This window comes from Bombyx mandarina, chromosome 10 (genome assembly GCF_030267445.1).
Source record: "Bombyx mandarina strain Sakado chromosome 10, ASM3026744v2".
Classification (NCBI taxonomy): Eukaryota; Metazoa; Arthropoda; class Insecta; order Lepidoptera; family Bombycidae; genus Bombyx; species Bombyx mandarina.
In genome coordinates, this window is record NC_143217.1 from 14926626 (window position 1) to 14954625 (window position 28000).

At 37.1% G+C, this 28000-nt stretch overlaps 1 protein-coding gene and 1 non-coding gene across 7 annotated transcripts in view; one reads left to right on the plus strand and one right to left on the minus strand.

Moving 5' to 3' along the window:
- LOC114246952 (uncharacterized) overlaps window positions 1-28000 on the minus strand; it is a 152156-nt gene that overhangs the window by 18896 nt on the left and 105260 nt on the right. For 3 of the 6 annotated variants that reach the window (XM_089730711.1, XM_089730710.1, XM_089730712.1), the window contains 5 exons: window positions 18461-18603; window positions 17411-17558; window positions 15701-16178; window positions 14056-14207; window positions 7236-7350 (listed from right to left, as the gene is read on the minus strand). In XM_089730711.1, the coding sequence (XP_089586837.1) occupies window positions 7236-7350; window positions 14056-14207; window positions 15701-16178; window positions 17411-17558; window positions 18461-18603 (1036 nt within the window). The remainder of the gene's footprint in view (window positions 1-7235; window positions 7351-14055; window positions 14208-15700; window positions 16179-17410; window positions 17559-18460; window positions 18604-28000) is intronic. The other 3 variants (XM_089730715.1, XM_089730713.1, XM_089730714.1) reach the window with 3 other exon arrangements.
- Window positions 17241-17312, plus strand: TRNAE-CUC (transfer RNA glutamic acid (anticodon CUC)). The gene has a single exon. It is a non-coding gene; the product is annotated as a tRNA-Glu (tRNA).

A 28000-nucleotide genomic window follows, 5' to 3' on the forward strand; every position in this document is an offset into this window, starting at 1 on the left:
TTCGGACGACAGACTTTAAGTTTCATTATTACAGTTTAATTAACAAGGCCGCTATCCTGATTAGTTTTTGACACCTTTTAGAGTTTAAGAGGAGACACGTTGCAGTGCAATTGAGAATAAAAATTGGTTTGTTGTTTACGAAATATAAATTTAATGTCTTGCTAATAATTTAGTTTTATATTTATTTTGATTTTGCGGTTCAAAGAACTCTAAAATGTACTGTTTGCTAGACGCCAGTTGCTTTATACGGATGTGTTTAATTTAATACCAAGGGATCGCGAAAGTACGAAACATTCCACGTGACTTCACATCGTAAAGTACAAAACATTATCTTTGGAAAACAAGAGTCTATTCACAGCCGTATCTTGGGTTAAAACGTTTTAATAATTGAATATCATAGCGTCTTTGAATGAGTTCATGGCTTCATGGCTTGCACCGAACCCCGGAGGTACAGAAACTGGATGGTGAGTCATCGTTTCGGATAATAGCGAGGTGATGCGTCCGCGGGCTGAGTAACGTTCGTCGCGATATCAAGGGAATGAATAAAATGCATAACAACATACTTGTCAAAAGGGAAATATAATAGGCGGGAAAGAAGGTCGCCTTGTGGTTTGTCTGGCGTGAGACCCACATTGACGGAGACCTCAGTGTGCTTAGTGCGAGTTTTTTAACGTTCTCGATAACGTAAAAGTTAGCCCAATTTTGTATGCAGTTGGAACAGCGCCCCTAGCGGCAAACGTAGGCAAACGATCCCATTCCATACAAATATAAGTTAACTTTTACGCTATCGAGATCGTTAAAAAACTCGCACTAAGCACACTGGTGTCCGAAAACGCTCCGCTAATGTATATTTACTGTTTTTGTTATAGCGAAGGGAGAGCTCGCTCGACTCATATTTAGTGGTTACATCGGAGACTGTAGATATCTAACTATAGAATAGGAAGAAAGCCTCATATGCAGTGTAGGAATCGATGTCTAATGATCCATGTCCTAATATGTGATCTAATTCTTATAGATTGAAAAAGCATCAACATAATTGTTTTTTTGCACTGGTTATCTGGAAGAGATCGCTTTTAGAAATAATACCAGCGTACACATCTTGTCTTATGATTGATTTCTATTTTTTGTTTTTGCGTAATGAAAGGTTCTTCTAAGGCATGAGCAACGTAATTAAAATAAAATTGATACAACGGACATTTTTTTTATTGCTTAGCTGGGTGGACGAGCTCACACTCCACCTGGTGTTAAGTGGTTACCGGAGCCCATAGATATCTACAACGTAAATGCGCCACCCACTTTGAGATATAAGTTCTAAGGTCTCAAGTATAGTTACAACGGCTGCCCCACCCTTCAAACCGAACCGCATTACTGTTTCACGGCAGAAATACGCAGGGTGGTGGTACCTACCCGTGCGGACTCACAAGAGGTTCCACCACCAGTAAGAATTGTTTAAAAATATCATTTAAAAGAGCGTGTCTTATTTTGTATAGTAATATAGGTTTTTTCAATGAATAACATTTCCACTGATAAACTCTACATCGGGAATAACTCAGTACGCTCGTTATGTGTCATTTTATTACGACGAATTTATGATGTGATGTGTGACGTACTTCATGTTTATTTGTTTGTGGTCTCCAATCGTTATAAAACTAAAATATTCAAAAGGTGTTTTTTTTTTTTTTATTGCTTAGATGGATGGACGAGCTCACAGCCCACCTGGTGTTAAGTGTTTACTGGAGCCCATAGACATCTACAACGTAAATGAGCCACCCACCTCGAGATATAAGTTCTAAGGTCTCAGTATGTTACAAGTGGTGTTTTCTCAATTGTGTTTTTTTTGGTTATTGCGTATGAAATATTTCTTTAAGCTCTTTTTAAAACCCCATTTAAATATCGCGGTCTTTAGAACACAATAATGGTATCTGAGTCATTTTATAGTTTTAAAATATGTAATGTGTCTATTGTACATAAAAAAAATCAGTGTAATTATTTGTCTACTAGCTGACCCGGCAGACTTCAATAAACATAAAACAAGCAAAAGGAATCCGTCCGACGGGGGACACATCAAAGGAAAGACAAAATTGTTATTTTCATTTAATTCCGAGCATTTTCATTCATTTATATACCTTTTAAAACCTTCTCTGGACTTCCACAAATCATTCAAGACCAAAATTAGCTAAATCGGTCCAGCCGTTCTCGAATTTTAGCGAGACTAATGAACAGCAAATCATTTTTATATATATAGATAGATAGATAACTATACTTGAGACCTTAGAATTTATATCTCAAGGTGGGTGGCGCATTTACGTTGTGGATGTCCTATGGGCTCCAGTAACCACTTAACAACAGGTGGGCTGTGAGCTCGTCCACCCATCTAAGCAATAAATAAAAAAATAGATTACCAACAAAAACCTAAACCTAAACACATATGTGCCAATGTACCGGAAGAGGTTAAGTTGGAACCGTTTCGCGGGTCAGCTTGAGCCGGTGCATTCGACACGGTCGAGCGGCTGGCCCCGGCGACGGTAACAGTACCGCGGGCCTGTTGCCAACCCGACCGGAATCGCAGACGTTGCGCAAGTGAGTCGTTTGTCGCCGGCACGCGAGTCGTATACCGTGTAATCCATTTTGTTTTTAGCCGACTTCAAAAAACGAGGAGGTTCTCAATTCGACTGTATGATTTTTTTTTTATGGTTCTTATGAACTGTGTGAACTTTTGTCTGGGTGAATCGATTTTGATGATACTTTTTTTTTTTATTAGAAAGCCGACGCTTCCTGTGTTTTTTATTTATTTATTGCGTTTTTAGGCAGACGAGCGTACGGCCCACCGGATGGTAAGTGGTTACCGTCGCCCATGGACTTCAGCAATGCCAGGAGCAGAGCCAAGCCGCTGCCTACTGCTTAATACTCTCCACAAGCCTCGTTCGAAGAAGGACATGTCATAGCGTTCGGGAAACACCGTGGAGGGGAGCTCATTCCATAGCCGGATGGTACGTGGCAAAAAAGACCTCTGGAAACGCACTGTGGATGACCGCAGTGGCTCCAGGTAGTATGGATGAACTCTACTCCGGTGGCGGGCGGTGCGATGGTAAAAACGAGACGTTGGTATCATCTCGAACAATTCCTTAGAGCACTCCGCAGAGCTCCATGGAACATGCGGTACAAAATATAGAGGGAACCGAAGTCCCTCCGCAGACCCAGAGGCTCCAAGCGATCCGTGAGAATGGGATTATCGACAATCGGAACGGCCTGTGTGTGTGTGTGGTCCTAGTTCAATTTAGTCCAGTTCTGATAATGGTATCCATGAGATAAGTCTTAAATTTGCATTAGGCCCTTCGTACACAAGGCTACGCAAATCTTCGATACTAATGTTGTAAACGACATCAGTATCAAGTCGTGAGTATCGAGTAGCGCACGGTCCGTAGACACGACAATGAATCGCAAGACGCGAGTTGCCTATATTTAGTCACTATACTATTAATTTACCATAATGTATACCATTAATTTAACATCAGATATTATTTGTTGTATTGTTTATGGTTTAGTGGATACGGATATCTAGTACGCTAGATAATGATCCTAAATCACAACAACAACGTCGGCAATCCGGCTTACGACATCGGCTATCATAATAAAATGTACACAAAACTCGTGTAAATACCTAAAACAAAAGATGAATAAAAAGAATATAATGCCAAAAAGTGTTTTTTCTTTACGAATATGTTTAACTATAAAAATATACCTATCTGTTATATTAACGGCCTTTCCTACCACTACCGAAAGCTTTTTCTGTGATTTCCTTTTTTGAGTATTCCTTTAATTTATAATTATATAAACAAGGATATTTTTCCACCTCAGAAACAAATTTAATATTAAAAAATTGCTCCGCCATCTTGGAAATCGCTGAGATAAGCTTATGTAGCGGAGATCTCGACCGGCAGATAGCGCGCGATTAGCACGACGCGAGTCGCGGGACGAATGTCTTTTTTTTTTATCTACCTATGCTGATAGCCTTGAGAGGCTATTTCAGCTTCACCCTAACATTTGTAGGTGAGCTCGCGGGGCTCAACCGGAGAGTTGCTAACACTGACCCCAGCAAGGGCAGTGCTTCGCAGAATCTACCACCGGATCCGAAACGCGACCCACTGAGAAGATCCGGCAAGAAACTCAGTGGGCAAAGGACGAATGTCGGCGACGCGACTCGTGTACGAACCTCAATGGATTTGTATGGCGGTAGTCGCTTGGAGACTAAAATAGTTGAGTAGCGAAGATTTGCGTATCCTTGTGTACGAAGAGACCTTAGTACGGGCGCGACTTCGATCAACAATATTGTTGATCGAAGGGGCGCGACAAATAGATGAATAACTCAATATCACGCCAACCGATTTCGATGATTATTGTTTTTATTGTATATTAATTTGTTTTGGAACATCTTTTTTTTTTCTATTTGAAGTCGGTTTTTGTTAAAGCATGTCTATTTACAATTACTAGAGGTCCCGCAGTAGTCGAAATTCGACTATAATTAATTGGAATTGTAAGTTTGTACACTATTATGATTGTATTTTATACTTCTATAATCAAAAATTTCGCCAAGGCTACACTATAAAAAAATATTAATAAAGACAAACAAAACTTAATCTATTCTTCGTCAGACGTTCAGACGTCAAGAACAAAAGTTTCACAATAAATAGTATGCATGCGTGTGTGCGTCAAATACATGGTATGTAGTGTGTGTAATGTTTTCTTTATTGATTTAATGTATATTTTATGCATTATTTAAAAAAAATATTAGCATTGTGCACTTCTTCTCTATATTCTGTATAAGTGTGGAAAATTTCATACTCCTCCGTCTGCGCAATTTTCGTAAAAAGGGATACAAAGTTTTTGCTTCACGTATTAATATATAGATTCACGGCACTATTCGCTGGTAACCTAAGAATCTATTCCAGCTACGCTATGACTAGTAGTGAGCTCACGGGCTCAACCTGAGAGAATTCACTCGCCCTAGCAAGAGCAGTGCTTTGTAGATTCAACCGCTGGATCGGAATCGCGACGCACTGAGAAGATCCGGCGAGATTGTCTTATGTTTTTAAAGCACGACTTCAATCCACTCTCGTCCAATTCAGATTGAGTCTAAATACAGTGTTATTTTTATAATTATTTTCAATAATTCCATGTTTCTCGAACTTTACTGAACACCACTTCGCTATTTGTGACGCGCTATATGCCACGTATTTAAAAGTAACGATTAAAAAATATTCATGTCAATTTAACTAGTGTTCGCACAATGATCTTTCGCCCACCTGTCCTTGTTAAACTGGAAAGGCCTCTGGGCCACCAGTAATCCTTCAACAATATATAAAACAAAACAATGGTCTAAATTCGAACATAATTACACCTCCAAAATTAAAAACTCACGATCTCTTTATATTCATTCCACGCAATGGAACACTAACAAAAAATCAGATGTCATCGCTTTAGATTGCGTATTGGCTAAACATTAATTTGCTGAATCCATAAATTACATAAGACCCTTTAAGAAATGATTATTGTTTTCAGTTTATATAGATTTTAATCTCGTTTATCCTAAGTCAGCATATTATTGCAAAATACATTGAGATGATATTTTAATGTATGCAAACTCTCAATGTTTTTTAAGAGAAGCCTTACTGAGTGCGCAACTAACACGACGGAGACAATCTGATGCATCCAAAGCTCAAGGTTCCCACACCTCTGCTTCTATTTGATGATGTAACAAGCCAGTCTTTGTTACAACCATTTGTTCTTAATGGTTAATTGGTCGATGATTTATCATCATTTTTTTTATTACCCTTGTAGGCAGACGAGCATACGGCCCACCTGATGGTGAGTGGTTACCGTCGCTCATGGACTTCAGCAATGCCAGGGGCAGAGCCAAACCGCTGCCTACCGCAAATTATTTATTACATAGATAAACGACCTCACGGCTAATCAGGCTTTAAGAGGTTACCGGGGCCCATAGACACTGGACCGTGAATAGCGCCATTCGCCTTGCGACATGAGGTCGAACCCTCAACTGTATATCAACCTCAACTGTTACTACTAGTTTAACGATTTTTCCCTTCAGTCCGAAACGCATGACTGTTTCCCGGCATATATGTGGTAACTACACGCGCAAGCTTACAATACGGGTTGTTTTCAATTTTGCAAGTAACGATTTCATGAATTAAAAACTTTCTCTAATTTTCCATTTTTTTGTATTTAGGCATGTTCAGAATAAAAAACGCTTCATTGCAATCGCGTCAATCACTCATTTATTGATAATATTATAAAATACATATTCATTTATATTTTTCATTTTACGCATTTGCCAACGCCAACATGGATAACAATTTAAATATGAACTTTTTTTAAAAGCTTAGAAATCGTACTTATTTTGTTTTTAATAATTTTCCAGTTAGTTTTCCTTTATTATTGTGTTATATACTGATTAGGTAAAATTGCCGAATTTCAACTGGCATTACTGGAAAAATAGCAAACGAGTTAGAATTTGAATTTCGAACGAGTGATACGAATTAGATTTGGGGTAGTTTTTAATGTATAACTTCTAATTTAACAGTGTTTACGAATATATAGTTATAGGACCACGTGCCTGTTGTCATGACAACAAATTTTGTTTACTAATAATTACGGTAACAATAAGGTTATGAGAATTAAATCAAATAGCTCGCTTTTAGCTCCAAATTTGAAAACGACCCATACGTGGTAACCATTTTTTTCATAGTCGCAAAAAGCTAATAGTGTCGAAACTGATTAAAAATATTATATGTTTCCAATGTCAATTTTCATACAAAATTATGACATTTCGATTTTAGTATTTTGAATTTAAATACCTTTTTTTTATTGTTTAGATGGGTGGACGAGCTCACAGTCCACCTGGTGTTAAGTGGTTACTGGAGCCCATAGACATCTACGACGTAAATGCGCCACCCACCTTGAGATATAAGTTATAAGGTCTCAAGTATACTTACAACGGCTGCCCCACCCTTCCAACTGAAACGCATGACTGCTTCACGGCAGAAATAGGCAGGGCGGTGGTACCTACCCGCGCCGACTCGCAAGAGGTCCTACCACCAGTAACCATTAGAAAACTGTTCAATCGAAGAGCTGTTCAATAGACTTGAGTAGTCTATAGCATCGGAGCCACACGCGGAAATCGTTTGCCGTTATGATCAGCTCAGTTCGGAGTAGCTTACCAGGATGTCGAGGCGGTGTTCGAAGTAGCGTCCGCTCCGCACTCAGCGTACCAGGACGTCCGGGCTCTGGGACTCTTGTCCTTGCGCGCCAACGTCGGCAGGAGTCGCTTCAGCTCTAAATATTGCATATGACACTTTAGTTAGACATCATAGTTATTTACAGTCGGCATGCATATACATTGTTTCCGGGTGATTGCATATTTACGAGCACACGCTCATTGTTGGCAAAGGTCAGGGTCATAGTGTGTAATTCAAAGCATTATCTAAACTTGTTTATCGTTCTGATTTCATTTTCCTACTCGTCGTCCATGGCTATGTGATTTTTTTACCTTGTTCAGATAAATTGCTGATGTTGAACAATTACATATAATAACGTTTTTTTGAGAAGTCATTTCATTTCAAGTCAAGAAGTTAAAAAATGTTTGCTTCTCAAAATCTAGTTTTCGTTACGAAGCCATAAAATAAATTCAATTAAAACAATTTTTACAAAGAAATCTGTTTCATCAATCAAATTATAGATATGAAACCAGTCGTTATGCCTACGCGGTAATACAGAAGCCTTCATTAAATATGCAATCACATTAAATGTTTATAGTTTTACGAACGAAGCCAATATCTTGTTCAGCAGTTGAACGCATAAATATAAATTAAAATGAGAATCCGAGTTAATAAAAATTAATTTTATCTAAGATAGGTAATTAATACTAGTACTTTAACTAAGCGAACAGTCGCCGTGACCACGGAAACTGTAAACCTTTCCCAACATTGCCAATAATATAGTGACCATAAAACGCGAGAATAAACCGTAAATTTTACTTTAATATTGTCCACGACTCGAGACAGCTGAAGAACATACTAAGATCACGACGCTCGTTTGGTTCACTACATATGTACCTACGTATTACGTAACGATATATAAATATATCTGCGTTGAAGACTCGACTGCTGTCTAAACAGTAATATAGTGTACCTATTTACCTTCCTCATTACCGGGTAATGCCATATATGTGGCAGGTATTACCAGGTAATGAGGATGAAAGATGCTGGTATCGAAAAAATATCTTCCAGGGTCTCCAAGCTAAAGTCAATTTGTTACGTTTTTAAGTGACATGGTCATTATGTCTTATTATTATTATCATTATGTTGATCGCAATGAACCAGAATCATAAAACATAATGTTTATAATAAAATTGTTTATCATAGCCCTGTTTTAATTTATGTTTGCGTAAATTTATCTTACTCTGCACGTTGTTTACGACAATTTATAAATCAATCATATTGGCTTCGATTGAAATCTAAATAAACATTACGAAACAGAGTGATAAAATAAATAATTGTTCATTAACTTTAATAGCACATATAAGACATTCATTAAAAGTACTTTTAAGGTTTTATTTCGTATTTTTTATTGTCACTACACGATGGTCGTCCGTGACCACGAAAACTGTAAAAATCGTAAAAGTAATTTTAATTGTGTCTACACGGCTAACGAAAAACGGAGAAAATACTTTTCGTAACAATATTTACATAGCCAGTAGTTAGTATACTACTAGGTCAATTATTTAATCGTAGACAAAAAAAAAACTACAATAACTAGATCCTTTATTTGAAGACGCGAGTATATAATTCATATTTTTGATAATACATCCACTTTCGCACGTACCAAAACACAATTTACCTTGCATATAGGTACTCCGGTATGCAAGAAGAAAATTCCAACTTTTTAACTTACTTACGAATTTTTACATAACACATAAAATACTAATTCGAACTAGGCGGTCTATAAGATCGCGACCGCTTCACGAGAAGTTTACCGTGTAGGATGTATTAAAAAATATATTTAATCTAACCTTTTCGCGTCTTCAACAAAGCACGTAAATTAATTAGCATGAACGACAACTTATTATTAACTACTTACTTTTGTCATTAATTCTAGATAACCTTAACAAGTGATCATAAAGTGTAATTTCAAGTACACAGTGACGTCACACACATGCAATTACCTTGTGCATACCTTAGTCTAACATGCGCACATGCAATACACGAATTCTTAGGCGTTCATAATGTCATAGGAATATATGAGCCAAAAGATTAAGTATTATTTACTAAATCAAAACAAATTCATAATGCTATACGCTAAATCGTGTTAGAATAAGATTATTAAAAACAACGAAAACTGTATTAGATTTGAAACTTGAATTCCGAATTCACAAAAATAAATAAACAGAAACAAATATTATTCAGATAATTTATTTATTTTTACTGATAATTTATTTTTATTGCTAGATAATGAAAATGAAAAATGAATTGATACTAATTGTTAAAAAAATTGATATACTTCTATTTGAGTCACAGACGCCATCTTTAAATTATATAATCTATATTAATCACATCGACAATTAACTAAGATGAATTTAACGACATCACTCGCGTACATCTATGAAGGGGATAGGCTACAAGCTTTACTAACATTGCTCCCTACCTAGCTAGCTAGGTATGCAAGCTACTTTTTTCGGTAGTCGGGTAATAAGCACGTGATAAAGCTCTTAAATTTTTAAATAATGATATTTTTCTAAATGAACTGTTTCTGAGCACGTGATCAAGCCATGAAATTTTTAAATGGCGTATTTTTTTAAATGAACTATTCCTACTCGAGATTTATTCCCCTTTTATGAAGCAGCAACCAAAGGCAATTTCAAACATACTAGGGATATATTTTACAATTACTTTAAAATACACAAACAACTTTTTCTAACAAAAAAAAAGCAATTTAATAAATAATACCTACACTTTGTAATCAGTTTTTATATGTTAACTAATAAAACAATACCGCGACGACGCATCTCAGGTCTACTAGAACATAAAACTAAACACACTTTAGAGTTGAGTATTGGCCGATTTCAAACGCAAATGAAGTGCACTAAGAATGCGCGTATTGCAATATAACAAGGGAAACAAACAAACTCACGACCCATTTCTAGCGATAAACAAGACATTAAACAGACAGTCCACCTTTGAGGTTCCAAGAACGCGCATCATGCGACAATATAGAGAGGCGACTGAGGAAAAAATAAAACAAGACTCTAGCGCTCCACAGCGAAGCGAATTATGCAAGCGCTCAACACAGTTCAACTACAATGCTTAATGACTTTAAATGTACTATGAAGTAAATAATACATAGATCGTGTAGGACGAGAACAAAGGAACGTTCTTGTTAAATCTTAGAACGTGAGCCGTCGATATATCGACTGTCTATTAATGCGTATAAAGCGAGGAGCGTCGGAATACCGACTATTGCACAGTTTTCTTTATTTATTTATTAAATAAATACAGTTATAGTAACAAATATGTTTCATTTGGGTAGAGTGATATGTCTCTTACATATAACAGAAGTAGTTACGCAAATCCATCCACATTTAAGGAAAATAATTAAGATTCTGTGTACACTTAATGAGTAAGGTAATTTTTAAAAAAAAAATCCTTTAGCATTCAACACAGTCGCTAGAAGGGTTAAATCGTTTTGATGGCGTAAAAGTGTTTACCGGGACCATTATCGTGCAAATGAAAAGCATTCTAAGATCTGCCAGTGCGAGGTGGAGAGACTGAATTTCCTTCCGCCAAAAAAAGTGAGTGTATCCATAGATAGATAATCCAGAGATGGCGAACCAAATACACCGGATTTGAATAATCAAGGTAATAGACAAAACAGAACTTCGCTTTTGACTGGCCATTTAAAGAAGTGACAGTATTCAATAATTACTGTAGCATTGACAAACTGGTTCTTTTTTTAATCACCATTGTAGACAGATGAGCATTTGGACCACTTGATTGTACGTAGTTACTGTCGCTCATGGGCATCAGCAATGGCAGAGGCGCTGTTCAATGCTACCAAATGTGTGAGCGTGAAACGTAAGGACTTTTACGAGTTTTGAAAAAAATAAAATTATAAAGTACCGCCATATCTGGTAGATTAGTGAAAGATATAAACGCCACCAAAAGATCATTTTACACAAGACAGACGATCACAGAGAAACGGAAAAGTTTGTGAATGAAAACAAAGACAGTGCAAACATACATTACAATAGTTGTGCGTACCACAAAGCGACCACACCGCTCTCGCTTCGTTGGCGCCAATAATTATCATCGGTTCGAATACGATTGTTTACTTGTAATTGTATTTTTTGACTTGTTTTTTCTTTTATTGTAAATATTTTTATTTATTTTAAAAAAAAGAAAATATTTGAGAAAAAAACAAAAAAAAAACCCCGCTGAGTTTGTTTCGCCGGCTCTTCTCAGGACTGTGGCTTTTTTTGGAACCGGTGGTAGAGTTAACATTGTTATTTGTATTTTGACATTCAACAAGTGTGTCATAATGACATCTAAGTTGAAATAAATGATTTTGAATTTGGATTTGAACTTAATAGGCACAGCTTATTACATACGTATGTATGTTTTGCTTTTGTTTTCTTTACATGTACAGCTGTCCTGATTTTGTCTAGTCTTTAAAACGGTAATGTATTGCGAAAGGGCCCTTGTCATTTAAGCTTCAAATGTCGTAAGCATAGATAATAAATATTAAAAAAACAAGTTAAATGTGACTTGAGTTTTGGCAAAGGTCTTAATCGATTTTTTGTGTCGTCATAATGTTATTTTTTTCGACTTCATTAATGGGTATTGTAACATGCAAGTATTCACGAACCTTTTTTTTTTAATTGCCCTTGTGGTAGACGAGTATACGGCCTACCTGATGATGAGTGGTTACCGTCGCCTATGGACTTCAGCAACGCCAGGGGCAGAGCCAAGCCGTTGTCTACTGGCTAAGGTGAAGGAATAACAATCCTGTCTATTTCAGCCGCGAAAACGACTATAGAATATAATTGAGACTTCGATTCATGTCTCAAAGTGGGTGGGCGGGATTCACGTTCTAATGTCTCTGGGCTCTGACAGTCGCTTAGCTTAATACCAGATTGACTGAATTATTGAAACGCGCGTTGTCTTTTTCATTCAAAAATAGTTTGCAATATGACCGAAAGAGACAAACTGATGCAGAGTAGATCTAGTTAGATCGTGACGCACGGCTGATTTACAATAGCAGCAAGCAGAAGTTTGATACTAGACCGGTCAACTGCTAAAACTTTGCAAATAATGAAGTTAATTCAAATAACTTTTTCAGCTGTAACTGTATTCTTGAAGTTCTTGATATGATTCATTTTGTGCGTCCATGGATTTGATTCATTTGTAATTGACGTCAAACAATGCTAATTGGCGTAAACCTACAGTTAATCTTCAACAAAATAATATTTTGGTCTGCTAGGGTTCGACAACATCTTTACATTTTATGAATTTATTAAAATACTTGTCGTTATAGTAATTTTTGTGAGCACGCAATGTAGAGCAAAAGTAGTAGTCAACCCAGGAGACCGGTAACCCTACGTATCAGCTGTTTTTTATTTGTTCTTACACTTCGCTTAATGTGTTAGAAACAATTACAGTTTTGCAAAAAACGAAAGTGAAGTTTATGTTTTGTATTAAAGAGCCAATGGACATATCGCCTGCCTTAGTTATTATAGTATGGCAACCCAAATAATTTGATTCGAATTTTAATTTAAATTTTCATTTAATATTAAATAATATTATATTGTATAATGAATTAATATTAAAACAATTTATTGTCCCACTTTACTGTCTTGCAGTGTACATTGTAAATACGTCAAGAAATTATCGTATTCAATCCAATGATATTTACTAGCGTCCAATGGAAGTCACTGACCTCTGTTAGCGCTGTCTTCGTTTGTCAATTAAATTTTAATTTTATCTATAGAAATTAATGCGTTGCATTATCTCTATGATTGACAGACGTCAACTGAACCTCCTGTACAGATTAATTTATTTTATTTATATTATATATTAAATAAATCGCCTCTATAACATATTTGGAAAATTTAATCTCTCTTTATTATTTACTAGCGACCCGCCCTCGCTTCGCTTCGGAAACATTAAAACACACATGAAACCAAAAAAATAAAATAAAAAAAAATTAAAAAAAAGTAGCCTATGTTCATCAGGGACAATGTCGGCTTCTAATGGAAAAATAATTTTTCAAATCGGTCCAGTAGTTTCGGAGCCTATTCGAAACAAACAAACAAACAAATCTTTCCTCTTTATAATATTAGTATAGAAGTATAGATAAGGAAAAAATCCTTGAATATATATTTATTAGAATAACTTATATCTTTATGAAAAAACATTGTATTTTATTATATTAAAATATTTGGAGGAACAAGAAAATATTTAGAATAGGAGGTAGTATATATGTAGTTAATGAATTATCTTGTTTGGTTGGTAAAAATTATAAGTTGGGTCACAATAACAATAGGTTTTTTGTTTGTTTATAAAATGTAGGAATAGAACTAGTTTAGCCCTACTAGTGCGGTATTTATAATGTCCTATCGTCCCGTCTCAACAAGCCAATATGCTCAAACTTTAATGAAACAAGCACACTATTTTAATGAAGATATTATATATCTATCAATCAAAAGTAGCACAAATTTTGAAATACCAACAATTCACTGTACAAAAATGTTAATTTATCATCCGATTTTAGATTTTTTCTTCTTTTTTTTATTGCCCTTGTAGGCAGACGAGCGCACGGCCCACCTGATGGTGAGTGGTTACCGTCGCCCATGGACTTCATGGGAGTTAATAGAGTTATTAGAGTTAATTTAAATCTACCCTCAAAACTAGAAAATCGTTAGAGTCTCATCGAAAACTTAGCAATCGAAATCTGTACACGACCAAATGTCAGGTTGACGTCCGTTACCTTCGTTGACAGCGCTAATGTCAGTGGGCGGGGGTGGGGGCGGAACGGAGGGGCGCTCCAGAGCGAGGCACGGGGTCGACTCGTATCGGAGCGTACCTTCTCCGCGGCGGGACGGGGGGGTCTCGCTGCTGCTGGCCTGGCCACCGTCGCTGCTGAACCGATTGCACATGTCAATAATATCCACAACTTTTGTTTATTATCTATATATTAATACGTGAAGCAAAAACTTTGTACCCCTTTTTACGAAAATTGCGCGGACGGAGGAGTATGAAATTTCCCACACTTATAGATAATATAGAGATGGAGTGCAGAATGCTATTATTTTTTAATTATACATAAAAAATACGTGAAATTAATAAAAACACCATTACACACACTGCCATGTACTTGACACAACACATACATAAAAATATACTCTTTGTTTATTGTCAAACTTTTGTTGTTGTTTAAAGTCTGTGCTCAAATTCAGAATAGATTAATATAGTTTGTCTTTAATATTATTTGTCTATAGTGTAGTCTTGGCGAAATCTGTGATTAAATTATAGAAGTATACTAGTGTTTGACAATAGAACCATAAAAATGTTTAAACTTATAATTTAATTAATTATAGTCGAATTTTGACTATTGCGGGACCACTAGTTATTAATTAATTGACATTTCACATCACTATTGTAATATGTCAAAACGGCCATCATAGCGTGCCGATAGTGTAGTTCAGGATAGGACTCGGCCAAGAATATTATCTTAAATAATTATTTTGTACTAAAATGTTTTACGTATATGTATCTAAAAAATATTAACCTTTTTTTTCTTTTGAGATATTACTGGTGGCGCGGAGTCCTTTCCAGTTTTACCAGGGCAGGTGGGCGAGCAAGGGCTCGGCCAGGATGGGTGGCTTTGCTAACAACTACCCGAGCGCCTCCAAAGGAGACTTAACAACTCAAGAGTAGCTGCTTCGCGAATGAATCTACCACCGGATCGGAATCGCAACCCGCTGAGAAGATCCGGCGAAAAACTCATTGGGCTGATGTTTAGGTTAGGTCGCACGTCGAACTCTTTGCCGAGTTCGACGTGTGCGGTTACCGGGGTCCCTACTACTAGTGTTAGAGCTAAAGGTGTCTAATGCAAGGGTTATTGGATTTAATGGATCCGTAAGGACGTGTCGTCGTCTGTACTACGTCGACTGTAAAAAAAGCGTGGGGTGCTTTTTAAGATATTATTGAAATAATAATTCTTCTACTCATATCTATCAGAAAAATATTTATAACTAATAACATCATGCACCCCACGCTTTTTTTACAACAAAATATATTCTTTTTTACACTATTTTCAATTGAAATGTATTAAAATTTATTTTCTATTTTTTAGTTGAATTTTATATAAAGCGTGTTTTTTTGTTTTTTTTAAACTATTATTTATTTTTCATTTTTTGGTTGAATTTCAATTCTTTTTATTTTTTTTAAATTTTTTTTTCAATTTTTTTTTATTATTGAATTGTCATCTGTCCTCGATAAATCTACATAGTTTGAATGAAATGTGGCCGTTTAAAGTGGGTCAAAATCGCGTCAAAAGGAGTCAGTTACAAACATACGTACAAGTGAAGCTAATATAAAGCGTGTAAAAAGAACAAAGGACCAGGACTCACCAATTGCTGAAACCGGAGTCGCCGTCCATTGAGTCGGTCAAATAAAAAGTGGAATTGGTGATCTTCAAAGCGCTTGGGACATCGTTAATGTCGACGGCCAACGATGTCGCTCTTCTGAAGCGGGATTTGAACGAAAAATACGCTTTCCTCGACAAAGTTCCGCTGTCTTTCTTCATGTCACAAGCCGAAGCCATTGGTCTCTCCGGCGGAGGTTTTTCTGGTAGCGGAGGTGGCACATCACTAATGTTCGGCCTTTTTTCGCTTACTGCATATTTCAGCTCTTCTTGGAATTCAGCTTTCACGGGATTCTCCGCCTTATTGAGTACAGGTTTCGTGTCGTTGAAGCTGATATTGCTGTAAACGTTTTGGATTTCTGGCTTCTCGTAGTTTGCGTATATTGGTGTTTTTTTCGTTTTCGTTGGCGCTTCGTACGTGCCGTTTTGTGATGATTTAGTGAACGACTTCCCGTCCATTGCGACTGTTGAAAACAAAAACTTATAATAATAATAATAATTAATTAACTCATAACTAATATAATGTTACTTGGCCAAAAGCCCGTATATACAGTTCCACCGGCTCTGTCGACAGATTGAACTGAGAAAGGGGAAACATATGAAAATAATAATACCACAATACAAATAACTTTTCAATTAATATGACCTAAATTTCTAATTCTATCTAAACAATATTACAATATATTAATTATAGTGACAGTGAACATAAAAAGGCCGCGGCTCAGCTTTGTGATAGCTGAAACTATCGCTGCTATTCTTCTGCTGCCTATAATTTTAATCTATAAACTAATCTAATATTATATAGTCAATGAATTACTGACGTTAAGAGTAGATTAAATGTGGGTACATCAGTGGTTATGCTCGAATTTCTACCGAATTTCGTCTGGTAAACACAAACACTGATATCATCAATTTTGTATACAGAAACGGTGACTATTCCGAAAGGCATGTCGAGAGTTTCATAAGATTAGATATGAAAAAAATGTAGTATGTAGAAAAAAAAATTTTTTTTCACAATATTTAAATTTAAAATTTGAGTTTTGGTTTTATTATTATTATTTGTTTTTTTTTTAGGCCCAGTTATTATTTTTATTTAATTCTAGTATAAATGAAATGTTAATTAGTGTAATATGGATGCAAAATCTTATGTAAATGAAATAAATAAAATGATAATGGTAACAAATAAATGGAGACATATCGTCATAATATATCCACGAGTTCAACTTTGTAGATAAAGCGTTTGAAATTACAATTTATTTCTCTAACCGAATTATCCTAACATATTATTTAATAGTCTAGAAGTCGAGAAACAAACAAAAACCTATATACGGATTTGCATAACAGTGATTTTTTCAGCAAATTTTTGTTTTTTTAAATACTATGAGAAAAACGAAAACATTTGGAGCAAAAGAATTATCAAGTTTTGATAACTAGTACTGGAGTTTTTTTTTTTTTTATCAAATAATTTATAAAATATGTAATAATTTCTATTAAAATTGATCATAAAATTCACGCTACTAAGCAGATCCGATATGGTCTAGTGGCTAGGATACCTGGCTCTCACCCAGGAGGCTCGGGTTCGATTCCCGGTATCGGAATACTTTTTGCACTTTTTTCTCAGTAAATATCATTCGCGTAGAGCAATAAATAGTATAGCAGTCTTGATTTTAAAAGGTAATGGTCTTTAATTTTTTACCTGAATATCTTTTTGTTAAGTTTCGTTTGATTGATTTCATTGTTCGCTGGGCGGCGCTGGCTATCTTGGTAAGTGTATATTGTCCGCCGCTAGGTGGCGTTGGTAGCTTCGAAGCCGGCAACGGCGGAGCCTGAGCGTACGTAAGTGTCTGGAAAATACAATAGAAATTATAAATAAAAAAAACAGATAGAAAATTTGTCTAGAATATTGGTATGTGTTTATTTTTAACTCTTTTATTCTGATTCTGACATTTTTTCCCTATCTATTCACTGGTACTTCAAGGAGCTATTTCAGCTACGCGCTGACGGGGCTCAGCCTGGAGAATTTGCTAATACTAGCCCTAGCGAGAGCAGTGCTTCGCAGAATCTACCACCAGATCGGAAGCGCGACCTACTGAGAAGATCCGGCGAGAAAGTCAGTAGGTTATTTTCCGCAGTTATTGTTTTGGCGCAATTGTGTCACGAGCCACGAGCTATCTTCTAGAACCGTTTCTATACCTTCGACGCAGTTTCTTACCGGTTTAGTTATTATTATTTTCAAAGGCGTCTTAAGCCTGTGTAGCGCCCGTGTAATGATTGCACCCTAACGCCCTCTAGTGAACGCGCGGTCAAAAGGTATAATAGGTCCAAACGCAACACTTCTTGCCCACTGAGTTTCTCGCCGGATCTTCTTAGTGGGTTGCGATTCCGCTCCGGTGGTAGCTCTTGCTAGGGTTAGTGTTAGCAACGTTGTCAGGTTAGAGCCCCGTGAGTTCACCTACTCGTTCTGCGAATCTAGTATAAGCCCTCAAGGTTACTAGAATAGGTAAAAGCGGCTGGCAACTCCTGACACCGCTGCGCCCACACCCTGGACCATAGCTAAAGCTTCCTCTAATTAATGTACAATTTATTTGTCTTTTTTATGTTTGAAGTATTACTGGTGGCCTGGAGGCCTCTCCAGTTTCACCAGGACAGGTGGGCGAGCAAAGGCGTCATTAATCTCCTCAGTAGGCAAAGGGAAATTAAAGATTTATTTATTAACCCAAAAAGTCAGAAAGTAAATTACACAAACCTTGTCATTGTCATCAGGATCGGAGTCGCTGTCGAAGGAATCGAAGTCTTCCTCGATCGGCACGATCGGAGCCCGCGGCGGCTGCGAGGGCGCCGGCTCCAGCGACTCGTACAGATGTCCAGACGAGTCGCTGCTGTCGCATTCTGTAATAAAGCCACAGACACATCACCTTAAGTTTTGTTGTGTGTTTATTTTGTTACTAGCTGACCCGGCAGATTTCGTAGTGACTCAATCGATAAATAGAAGACCTAAACTTTTGTATAAAATAAATTTAAAACAAACAAAAGGAATCCGTCCGACGGGGGACACATCAAAGGAAAAACAAAATTGTTCTTTTTATTTAATTCCGACGTAATTTCATATTTATCTACCTTTTAAACCTTCTCTGGACTTCCACAAATACTTCAAGACCAAAATTAGCCAAATCGGTCCAGCCGCTCTCGAGTTTTAGCGAGACTAACGAACAGTATTTGAAGTCGTCGTGGCCTAAAGGATAAAACGCATTCGTATGTAGCGATGCACCGGTGTTCGAATCCCGCAGGCGGGGGTACCAATTTTTCTAATGAAATACGTACTCAACAAATGTTCACGATTGACTTCCACGGTGAAGGAATAACATCGTGTAATAAAAACCAAACCCGCAAAATTGTAATTTGCGTAATCAGTGGTGGTAGGACCTCTTGTGAGTCCGCACGGGTAGGTACCACCACCCCACCTATTTCCGCCGTGAAGCAGTAATGCGTTTCGGTTCGAAGGGTGGGGTAGCCGTTGTAACTATACTGAGACCTTAGAACTTATATCTCGAGGTGGGTGGCGCATTTACGTTGTAGACGTCTATGGGTTCCAGTGACCACTTAACACCAGGTGGGCTGTGAGCTCGTCCATCGATCTAAGCAATAAAAAAAATTAAAAAAAACAGTAATTCATTTTTATATATATAGATTGCATTGATAGGTGAGCAAGCCGGTGTTAAGTGGTTACCGGCGTTGATGGACCTCACAACGTGATTGTGGACATCCGCTTTAAGACATGCTTTGAAGTCGTCGTGGCCTAAAGGAAAAGACGTCCGGTGCATTTGTATCTAGCCATGCAACGGTGTTCGAATCTTGCAGGCGGGTACCAATTTTTCTAATGAAATACGTATTTAACAAATGTTGACGATTGACTTCCACGGTGAAGGAATAACATCGTGTAATAAAAATCAAGCCCGCAAAGTTATCATTTGCGTAATTACTGGTGGTAGGACTTCTTGTGAGTCCGCACGGGTAAGTACGACCGCCCTGTCTATTTCGGCCGTGAAGCAGTAATGCGTTTCGGTTTGAAGAGTGGGGCAGCCGTTGTAACTATACTGAGACCTTAGAACTTATATCTCAAGGTGGGTAGCGCATTTACGTTGTAGATGTCTATGGGCTCCAGTAACATTTAACACCAGGTAGGCTGTGAGCTCGTCCACCCAACTAAGCAATAAAAAAATAAAAATGTACGTGAGTTCGTCCAGTCATATTAGCAATTAAAATATATTATATACCTAAATTTTATATTAAGAATATTGTCTTCGCTCAGCCATCGAAGCCGGACCGGCAAGGCACTTCAAATTACATATTCCCAACCTTACATACAGTTCATTAAATATTTCACAAAACCGATCTCATTGCACAAGTAACACGCACGACGCATGGTATGTGGTAACCCCGCTAGCCGTTGCGACTCGCGACAGCAGGTGGTAAAGTTACGTAACTAGAGGTCAAAGCTGACGGTCAAAAGTTAAATGAATGCTCTTGAAACGCAGACCTCATGTGTCAAAAAAAAGACAGTGATTACGTCTGGTTCCAAGATATTTTCATAATTCAATCCAGACTATCCATACTAATATAATAAATGTCAAATTGCTTTTGTTTGTTTTGAATTTTTATCCTTCTTTCATGTCGTCGTAACGAAGCAATATATTGACATGATTTCTTTTAAAATGATCATTTTAGTTTAGTGACATAATAGGCTACTTTTTGTTTGCACTATCACTTTTGGTCGACCACGCGGGCGAAACCGCGGGTAACAGCCAAACAAAGATATTAATGAAATTAATATAACTAACTTATTATAAAATTATATAATTCGAAACATACCATTTAGAAGGGTAATTTTATTAGACTTTTATTCTTCGCGCATTTAGTAGAACGTAAAATTCAGAAATACTCATGCGGCTCGACACGCAAATGTGCTAGTGTTAGCAACGTCCTCTGGTTAGAGCCCCGTGAGCTCACCTACTAGCTCGGAGAATCTAGCATGACCCCTCGAGGTCATTAGGATAGGTTAAAGAAAAAAAGGAAAAACAAAACGGTAGTGTGACGTGATGGAGTTAGTAAACTACTTTTAGTGTGACCATAGTGGATAGCGAATACATCATAGTGACCTACTTAAATGATAACAGCAAATAATCTCTCAACACTAGCCCGCGACATCTGCTCACAATATAACCTAACCTATTCTAACCTAGGAAGCTTGGAGATCAGTAATACAAGTATTATGTATGTTAATGTAATTCGATTCATTATTTTTCGATTCGGCCAAGTGTAAATATTTTAGGTTTTTTTTTTATAAGGATCCTTTTGCAATAATAGTATCTTTAATATTCACGTATCCTTATTGAAAGTATATTAACACGTGCGATCTCTAGAACATCTCTATAACAAGAAGCTTGCATAAGGATAATATATCGCGTTATCCTCAACAATCATATAACATTACGTGAGTCTGTTTTGGAAAGATATACGACAAAGGGAAGATCTTCCACCGAGCGGGTGATATTGCTCGGTAGACCGACGGTCCGAATGTTGTTGTTCGGAACTTGTATATATGCGCTTTATCTTGAAAATGTCGTAAGCGAGATTCAGGCATCTGTCAATTATCTTGCGTTGTATGATGGCTACCTGCCACATCACTCCCCTCCGAGACTGGAGGTCGTGTCATATTTTAGTTAGCGTTGTCCGTGCTGAGATTAGCTTGCAAGGGCCAGTGCTGCTCGAAGCCTGCGGTGAGTCGAGGCTGAGCTTGAATGCTGCGTGCGTGTCGCCAGTGCTGCTCGAAGTTTGCAGTGAGTCGAAACTGAGCTGAATGCTGCGTGATTGTCGCCAGTGCTGCTCGAAGTCTGCGGTGAGTCGAGACTGAGCTTGAATGTTGCGTGCGTGTCGTGCGTAGTCCATGTGATGCAGAGCTGCCACGCCGGAGATGTGTGACCCCAAGCGTTGATGATCCGGTCGTGGGCTGCGATGAACTGTAGCGGCGTGATGAGGCAGTGAAGTTGCGTGCCGTAGGACCAGGAAGCGCGGTGAGTCGGCTGCGATGGTCCTGTTGAGGCTGCGATGCTGGCTTGCTGTGGGACGACTGTCAATGACGTGCTTTTTATCTGCGAGAATGCGGGGATTGTGGTAACCGAAGTTCTTGATGCGCTGATGATGAACCAGAAGATTGCGTGTTCACATCACGTCGGGGTCACCAGTTTGGAAAGATATACGACAAAGGGAAGATCTTCCACCGAGCGGGTGATATTGCTCGGTAGACCGACGGTCCGAATGTTGTTGTTCGGAACTTGTATATATGCGCTTTATCTTGAAAATGTCGTAAGCGAGATTCAGGCATCTGTCAATTATCTTGCGTTGTATGATGGCTACCTGCCACACTGTCAAAAACGTAAAGCTTTCTGTATCATGTTGAGCTTCAATACCTAATTCAATCAATAATTTTAATAATTCAATAATTTCAATTCAATCATTTTACCGCCGAGTCGCAATGCAGTTTCACCATTGAGCATAATCGCTCAGATACTTACTAGCGGCTTGCTCTTTTCCAAATACCATAACATTTGCATGAGATACTGTAAATTTGTACAAGTTCTATAGCTCGCATAATTTTGAATCCTCGGGTTTTCAATTAAAGAATCGAAAGGAAGATATGGGTACGCGATTCTGATGTATTAAACAGTCATCATCTTTCTTTTACAATTCATTCACGGTCCAGGCGGTTCGATTGTGGAATGCTCTGCCGGATGCAGTGAGAAGCGCTCCAACTTTAAACTGTTTTAAAAGAATGGTGAAGGAACACTACTTATCTGCTTAGTGCTGTTTGTTTGCATCGTTATCATTTATCATTTCCATACTGTTGACTGTGTGAAATTCTATAAGTCCATTAATCGTCTGAGCCGTGACTAGAATGGTATTTGTAAACTGGTTTCATAAATTTGTAACCACTAGACTATAATTGTAATTGACCAAACAATCTTATAAAATAGTTTTAAATTTGGTTTTTTTTTATGAGCTTCTGTCATACTCGTCTCAAGAAATATTTTGTTCTATTCCCTTTCTGTTTTTTCTATTAACTGGCAACATTAGAAAAGAAAACTTTTTACAATTGAATATAACCACACCCAGAAATGACAAAATCCATCAAGGCGGAACTAAGTCAATAGACACACATTAAAAAAAAATATTATCGATTATCGTGAATCAAACACCTCATTTGTCAAGCTCCACATTGGCGTCCACCTTGCCGTGTCTATGCGCTTCCGAAGCCAACCACACCAAATGACCTGTGACATTTCTGAGACTGTTTTGCCCACAGGTAAATTCTAACGCTCAGTTCAGAGATTCTCAGTAATTTACATAAAAAAAGCAAAAACGCAGACTGATAATTTACCACGCCCTGTAACCTCTGGAAAACATTAAGAGGGCGACTCGCTTTATCAATGCTTAAGACGAGAGTAATCATTTTCGTAATAAAGCCTCCTTCTGGGATTTAATCTAGCGTTTCTTATTGTTTAAAATCACACTTATTTCCGACGTTTCAAATAATTTTTATATTTCTTCGTAAAAAACAATGATAATAAAAAAACGCGAGACGAAACCGTAAAAAGTAGAAGATTTAGGTAATTAGACCACGACCCGCGAAAACCGGAGAAAATACATTCATTTTCAGTTCAACAAACAGAAAAAAAAAGTTAAATTAACATTTTAAAAAAGTACGAGTTTAGATTAAACAGTAATTCCAATAAATATTTATTAGTATTACGAAACGAACATTCAAGCTTTCTCTAAGTCTCTAAAGAGAAGAGTTAGGCGTTTCATTTTGTGTCTTTATACGCGTGTTAAAATGTTATCTTGAATTTAAAAACATTATAAAGTTTTCGGATTGCAACAAATAATTCGTACGTGAGATACGAATTTAATATAAATTTGTGCATTTAAAGTCACGGAACACTCTCACAGATAGTAAAATTATGACCATAATGTATCTCTATAATAATGTATGATGATAATACACAACCAATAGTATGATCGTAATAGTAAGCTACTAAAAATGATTCATAATTATATTGAGTTTATTTAGCTTTTATGGTTCGCTGTAATTTTAATGAAAACTAAAAAATTAATAGTTTTATTTTAGAACCGGCTCCCGGTTGTTAGGTCCTTTAATGCTGTATAATTTATAAAATAAACTTCGTTATAGATCCTTCTTAAGATAAATTATCAGACTTTTACATATTCTTAACAATTTATTCATTGTGACACAATTAAATTTCATCAACTGAAATGTCACGTTGCATACTTGTTGAATGTCGAATATTAATTACTCCCACTAAACCACGGAATGAATTGAGACGAATCAGTGCAGTAAACTCATAGATAAACACTACACTTCATCACTGTTTTGTCGCTAATAATTTTAAATCTTTTTTTTTTATAGCTTAGATGGGTAGACGAGCTCACAGCCCAACTGGCGTTAATTGGTTACTGGAGCCCATAGACATCTACAACGTAAATGCGCCACCCACCTTGAGATATAAGTTCTTAGGTCTCAAGCACAGTTACAACGGCTACCCCACCCTTCAAACCGAAACGCATTACTGCTTCACGGCAGAAATAGGCGGGGTGGTGGTACCTACCCGTGCGGACTCACAAGAGGTCCTACCACCAGTAAAGTATTCATTTTTCAGATCTCTTATTAGTATGTACCCTGCTTCAAAATTACGTGATCATGGGTGAAAGAATTCGAAATGTTAAACTCTAGAATATGTACCCGCACTGCAGACGACAAAGCTAGATGGAAGAACACAATCTGTGATGAGTTATTCAAAGAGATCACAACTCCTTGGCCTAAGGAGATCAATGCTCGAAAAAAAAAAACTTTTTTTCTATCCACAGTTGTTCACTGCCGGACATAGGTCTTTCCCCCAAGGTTCGCTACAAAACTCAGTCATTAAAAATTATAATTATTATTACATTAATCATATTTGTATATTTAGAAATACCAGTCGTCCTTCAATAGTCGAAATTCAACCACAATTCATTGAAATTATAAGTTTGAACATTATTATGGTTCTATTGTCAAATACTCTTAAACTTCTAAAATTATAGATTTCGCCAAGACTATACTATAGACAAATAATATTAAAGACAGACAGTATTAATCTATTCCCAATTTGACCACATACTTTAACAACAAAGAAAAGAGTATAATATATGCGTGTGTGTTTGTCAAATACACGGCAGCGTGTGGAAAGTTTTTTTTTATTGATTTAATGTATTTCTAAAGCATAATTGAAAAAAAAAATAGCTTTCTGCACTGCTCTATATTCTGGAAGAGATCGCTTTTAGCGATAAGACCGCCAATTGTACTTTTGTTGTATTTAATGTTTCACATTGTTTATTCATTTTGTGTATAATAAAAAACACTCTCTCTCTCTCTCTCTCTTTCTCTCTAAAAATTTGGAACTTAAAATTTAAAAATTCCGAATAAGATATTACTTAATAGACATATTATTTACCAACGTAAGCTATAAGGTCCTGTATTTCGGAATTCTCCTGGCTCAGTACGGTCCTGATGCTGAGCCAACAAGTTTGTTCCAGTACATCGATCAGCCTCACTCGGGTCTCATCGAATCCTCTTCTCACGGGGAGCTTCTGGAGCGTGTCATCGTTGCGACTGTAGTACGGTGATTTCATGCTTGTGTCTATGTAGACATTCGTAGGCGACGACACAAACACTATAAAAGCATTATTGTAGGCGATTAAGGTGCCGATATTACCAGATTATTTGGACATTAATAAGATAAGTCATTAGCATCAAGATTCGAATAACCAATTAAGTTCTTAATTGGAGAATTTAAATATATCTTTATGGGTATAAAACTGAGAACTGGCTATTAATTTAAGATATATAATGATGTATTTAAATTTGCGTTATTAATATGTGCACCTTGATCGCCACAATTCCTTCGATACGTCCTTGGCCGTGGGGGCGGGGGTGGAACCATGCCGCCATTCACTCGAGACTTATCCAATACCATTTTTCATTGTTCCACTTTTCACTTCAAAACACCGTTTCTCAATTCACGAAAACACTCCGTCCCGTAGCTATGTGGGACACGTAATAACTCAAATATCTACAAAGATTGGCGTGATGTTTTTAATTCGAATTTTCTCAGTTCAGCTGCGCGATCGGCTAAAAAAAAAGTAGTATGTCGGCTTGTCTGCCTCAGGGTCAGCAGGTACGACTGAGCCGCGAATCGACGCCTCATTACGTCCACAATGAACTCTTTTTATATATTTTCAATGCTAGTTCAAAACGTTTCGCCATTTTTAATACTATTATCGCAATATCCGAGCTGACATTGGTTTTATAATGCATTGAAAACGGCAACACATTTATGATACACAATTTTTTACAAAAACACAACGAAATATTGGAAAAGCACCCAAACAATCTAGCTGCCGCCTTGAAAAAAGTTACGGTAAATAGAAAAGATGTCATATAGTTCAATGACCAATCTTTAAATTTAGAGCAAATGGCTCGCTGGAGTCACGATATTACTGACTACGTTATGAACTTCAACGCATCTACTAAAAGTACAGGATTTGATTGTAGATATTAAAGAGAAAAGAATAATTATTATAATGCACGGAGCGAGTTATATTACGAAAATAGTACGGCTCTATATGATGTAATTGTTGTTGTGGTTCTGCGTTTATTACAGACAGAGACACGTTTTATCTCGTACACCGGCCAGACGATTATGGTGCAACAACCAAACAAAACGGAAAATACATGCGCGCATGGCTTGTAATCAGAGCGAGGTTGCGGAATCGTTGCGACCTAGCCGCAATAGCGTTGTATTTGCTCTGCTAGTTGATTACTGTGCTGTGCCTTTATAAGAGCGCTTTTTTTTATTTTTTTTTTTATTTCTTAGATGGGTGGACGAGCTCACAGCCCACCTGGTGTTAAGTGGTTACTGGAGCCCATAGACATCCACAACGTAGATGCGCCACCCACCTTGAGATACAAGTTCTAAGGTCTCGAGTATAGTGATAAAGTACTGTTTGATTGATAAACTTGATGATAAGCTTGTGTGATAAAGTACTGTTTTTTTTATTGAACAAATCACGCACTATCATCTGGGCTCAAATTAGGATTCTGATGGAGCGTGTACTTGACTGCCAATCTAAGCACTGCAAAGAATCTGTATGACTTGTATATCTGATAAAACCCTTCCTTGTTTCGCTAGTACGTTTTGGAGTGATTTTAAAAAATACGGAGACCAAATAATAATGAAAAGTCAAGTTCAGCTGATTCTCTAGCTTAATGCCAACTTATTCGTCACAGGCGGTGGCAAAATCACTACATAGTATAAAATCTGTCCCTATATCTGTCTGTCCCTATGTATGCTTAAATCTTTAAAACTACGCAACGGATTTTGATGCGGTTTTTTTTAATAGATAGAGTGATTGAAGAGGAAGATTTATATGTATAATAACATCCATTAAATAGTGGCGAAATCAATAATAAATTACAGTTTCCGAAGCGAAACGAAGGCGGGTCGCTAGTTAATTATATTTTGGAAAACAGGATATATCCGACCTCTCTCACTCTTTCTGCTGTCAAGCAACAGGCGTAACTAGAGTAGTCCTGGTAACAACGAAACCATTCGTACTTATAGCAATGGATTACATTTAAAAAAGCACAATCTAGATGATTCGAACATAATACAATTTAGCGAGAATAACCGGTTACGTTAAGACTCTTACACAATGTAGGTAATCGCTAACAAAACGGCTCGTTTCCCGAAAGTTGTCTTAGACCTTAACAAACAACACTCTCTAAGTTTATACGGAAAGCGTAAACATAAACTAGAAAACATTGACATTCCCCTAAATCAAGCGATTTACGAAATAGAATGACATTCAAAATAGATTCATGTTTATTCATCTCTTTGCTATAATATCATGTTTAAAGCGATTAACGGAATCATTATGAATTCTGTGATCTTCAGGTTTTTGTATGTATTTTTTGGTATCTTCGCTCAAGGCCATCTTAAATCTATATAGCTATTTATGTAACTATATATATTTTCCTACCTTTCCTAGCAACTTCGAGGGGTTATACTTCATTAAACGTGTAGGCGAACTCACAGGACTCAGCCTGGGGAATTTGCTAATACTAGCCCTAGCACGGGCAGTGCAGAGCCTGCTACCGGATCGGAATCCCGACCTA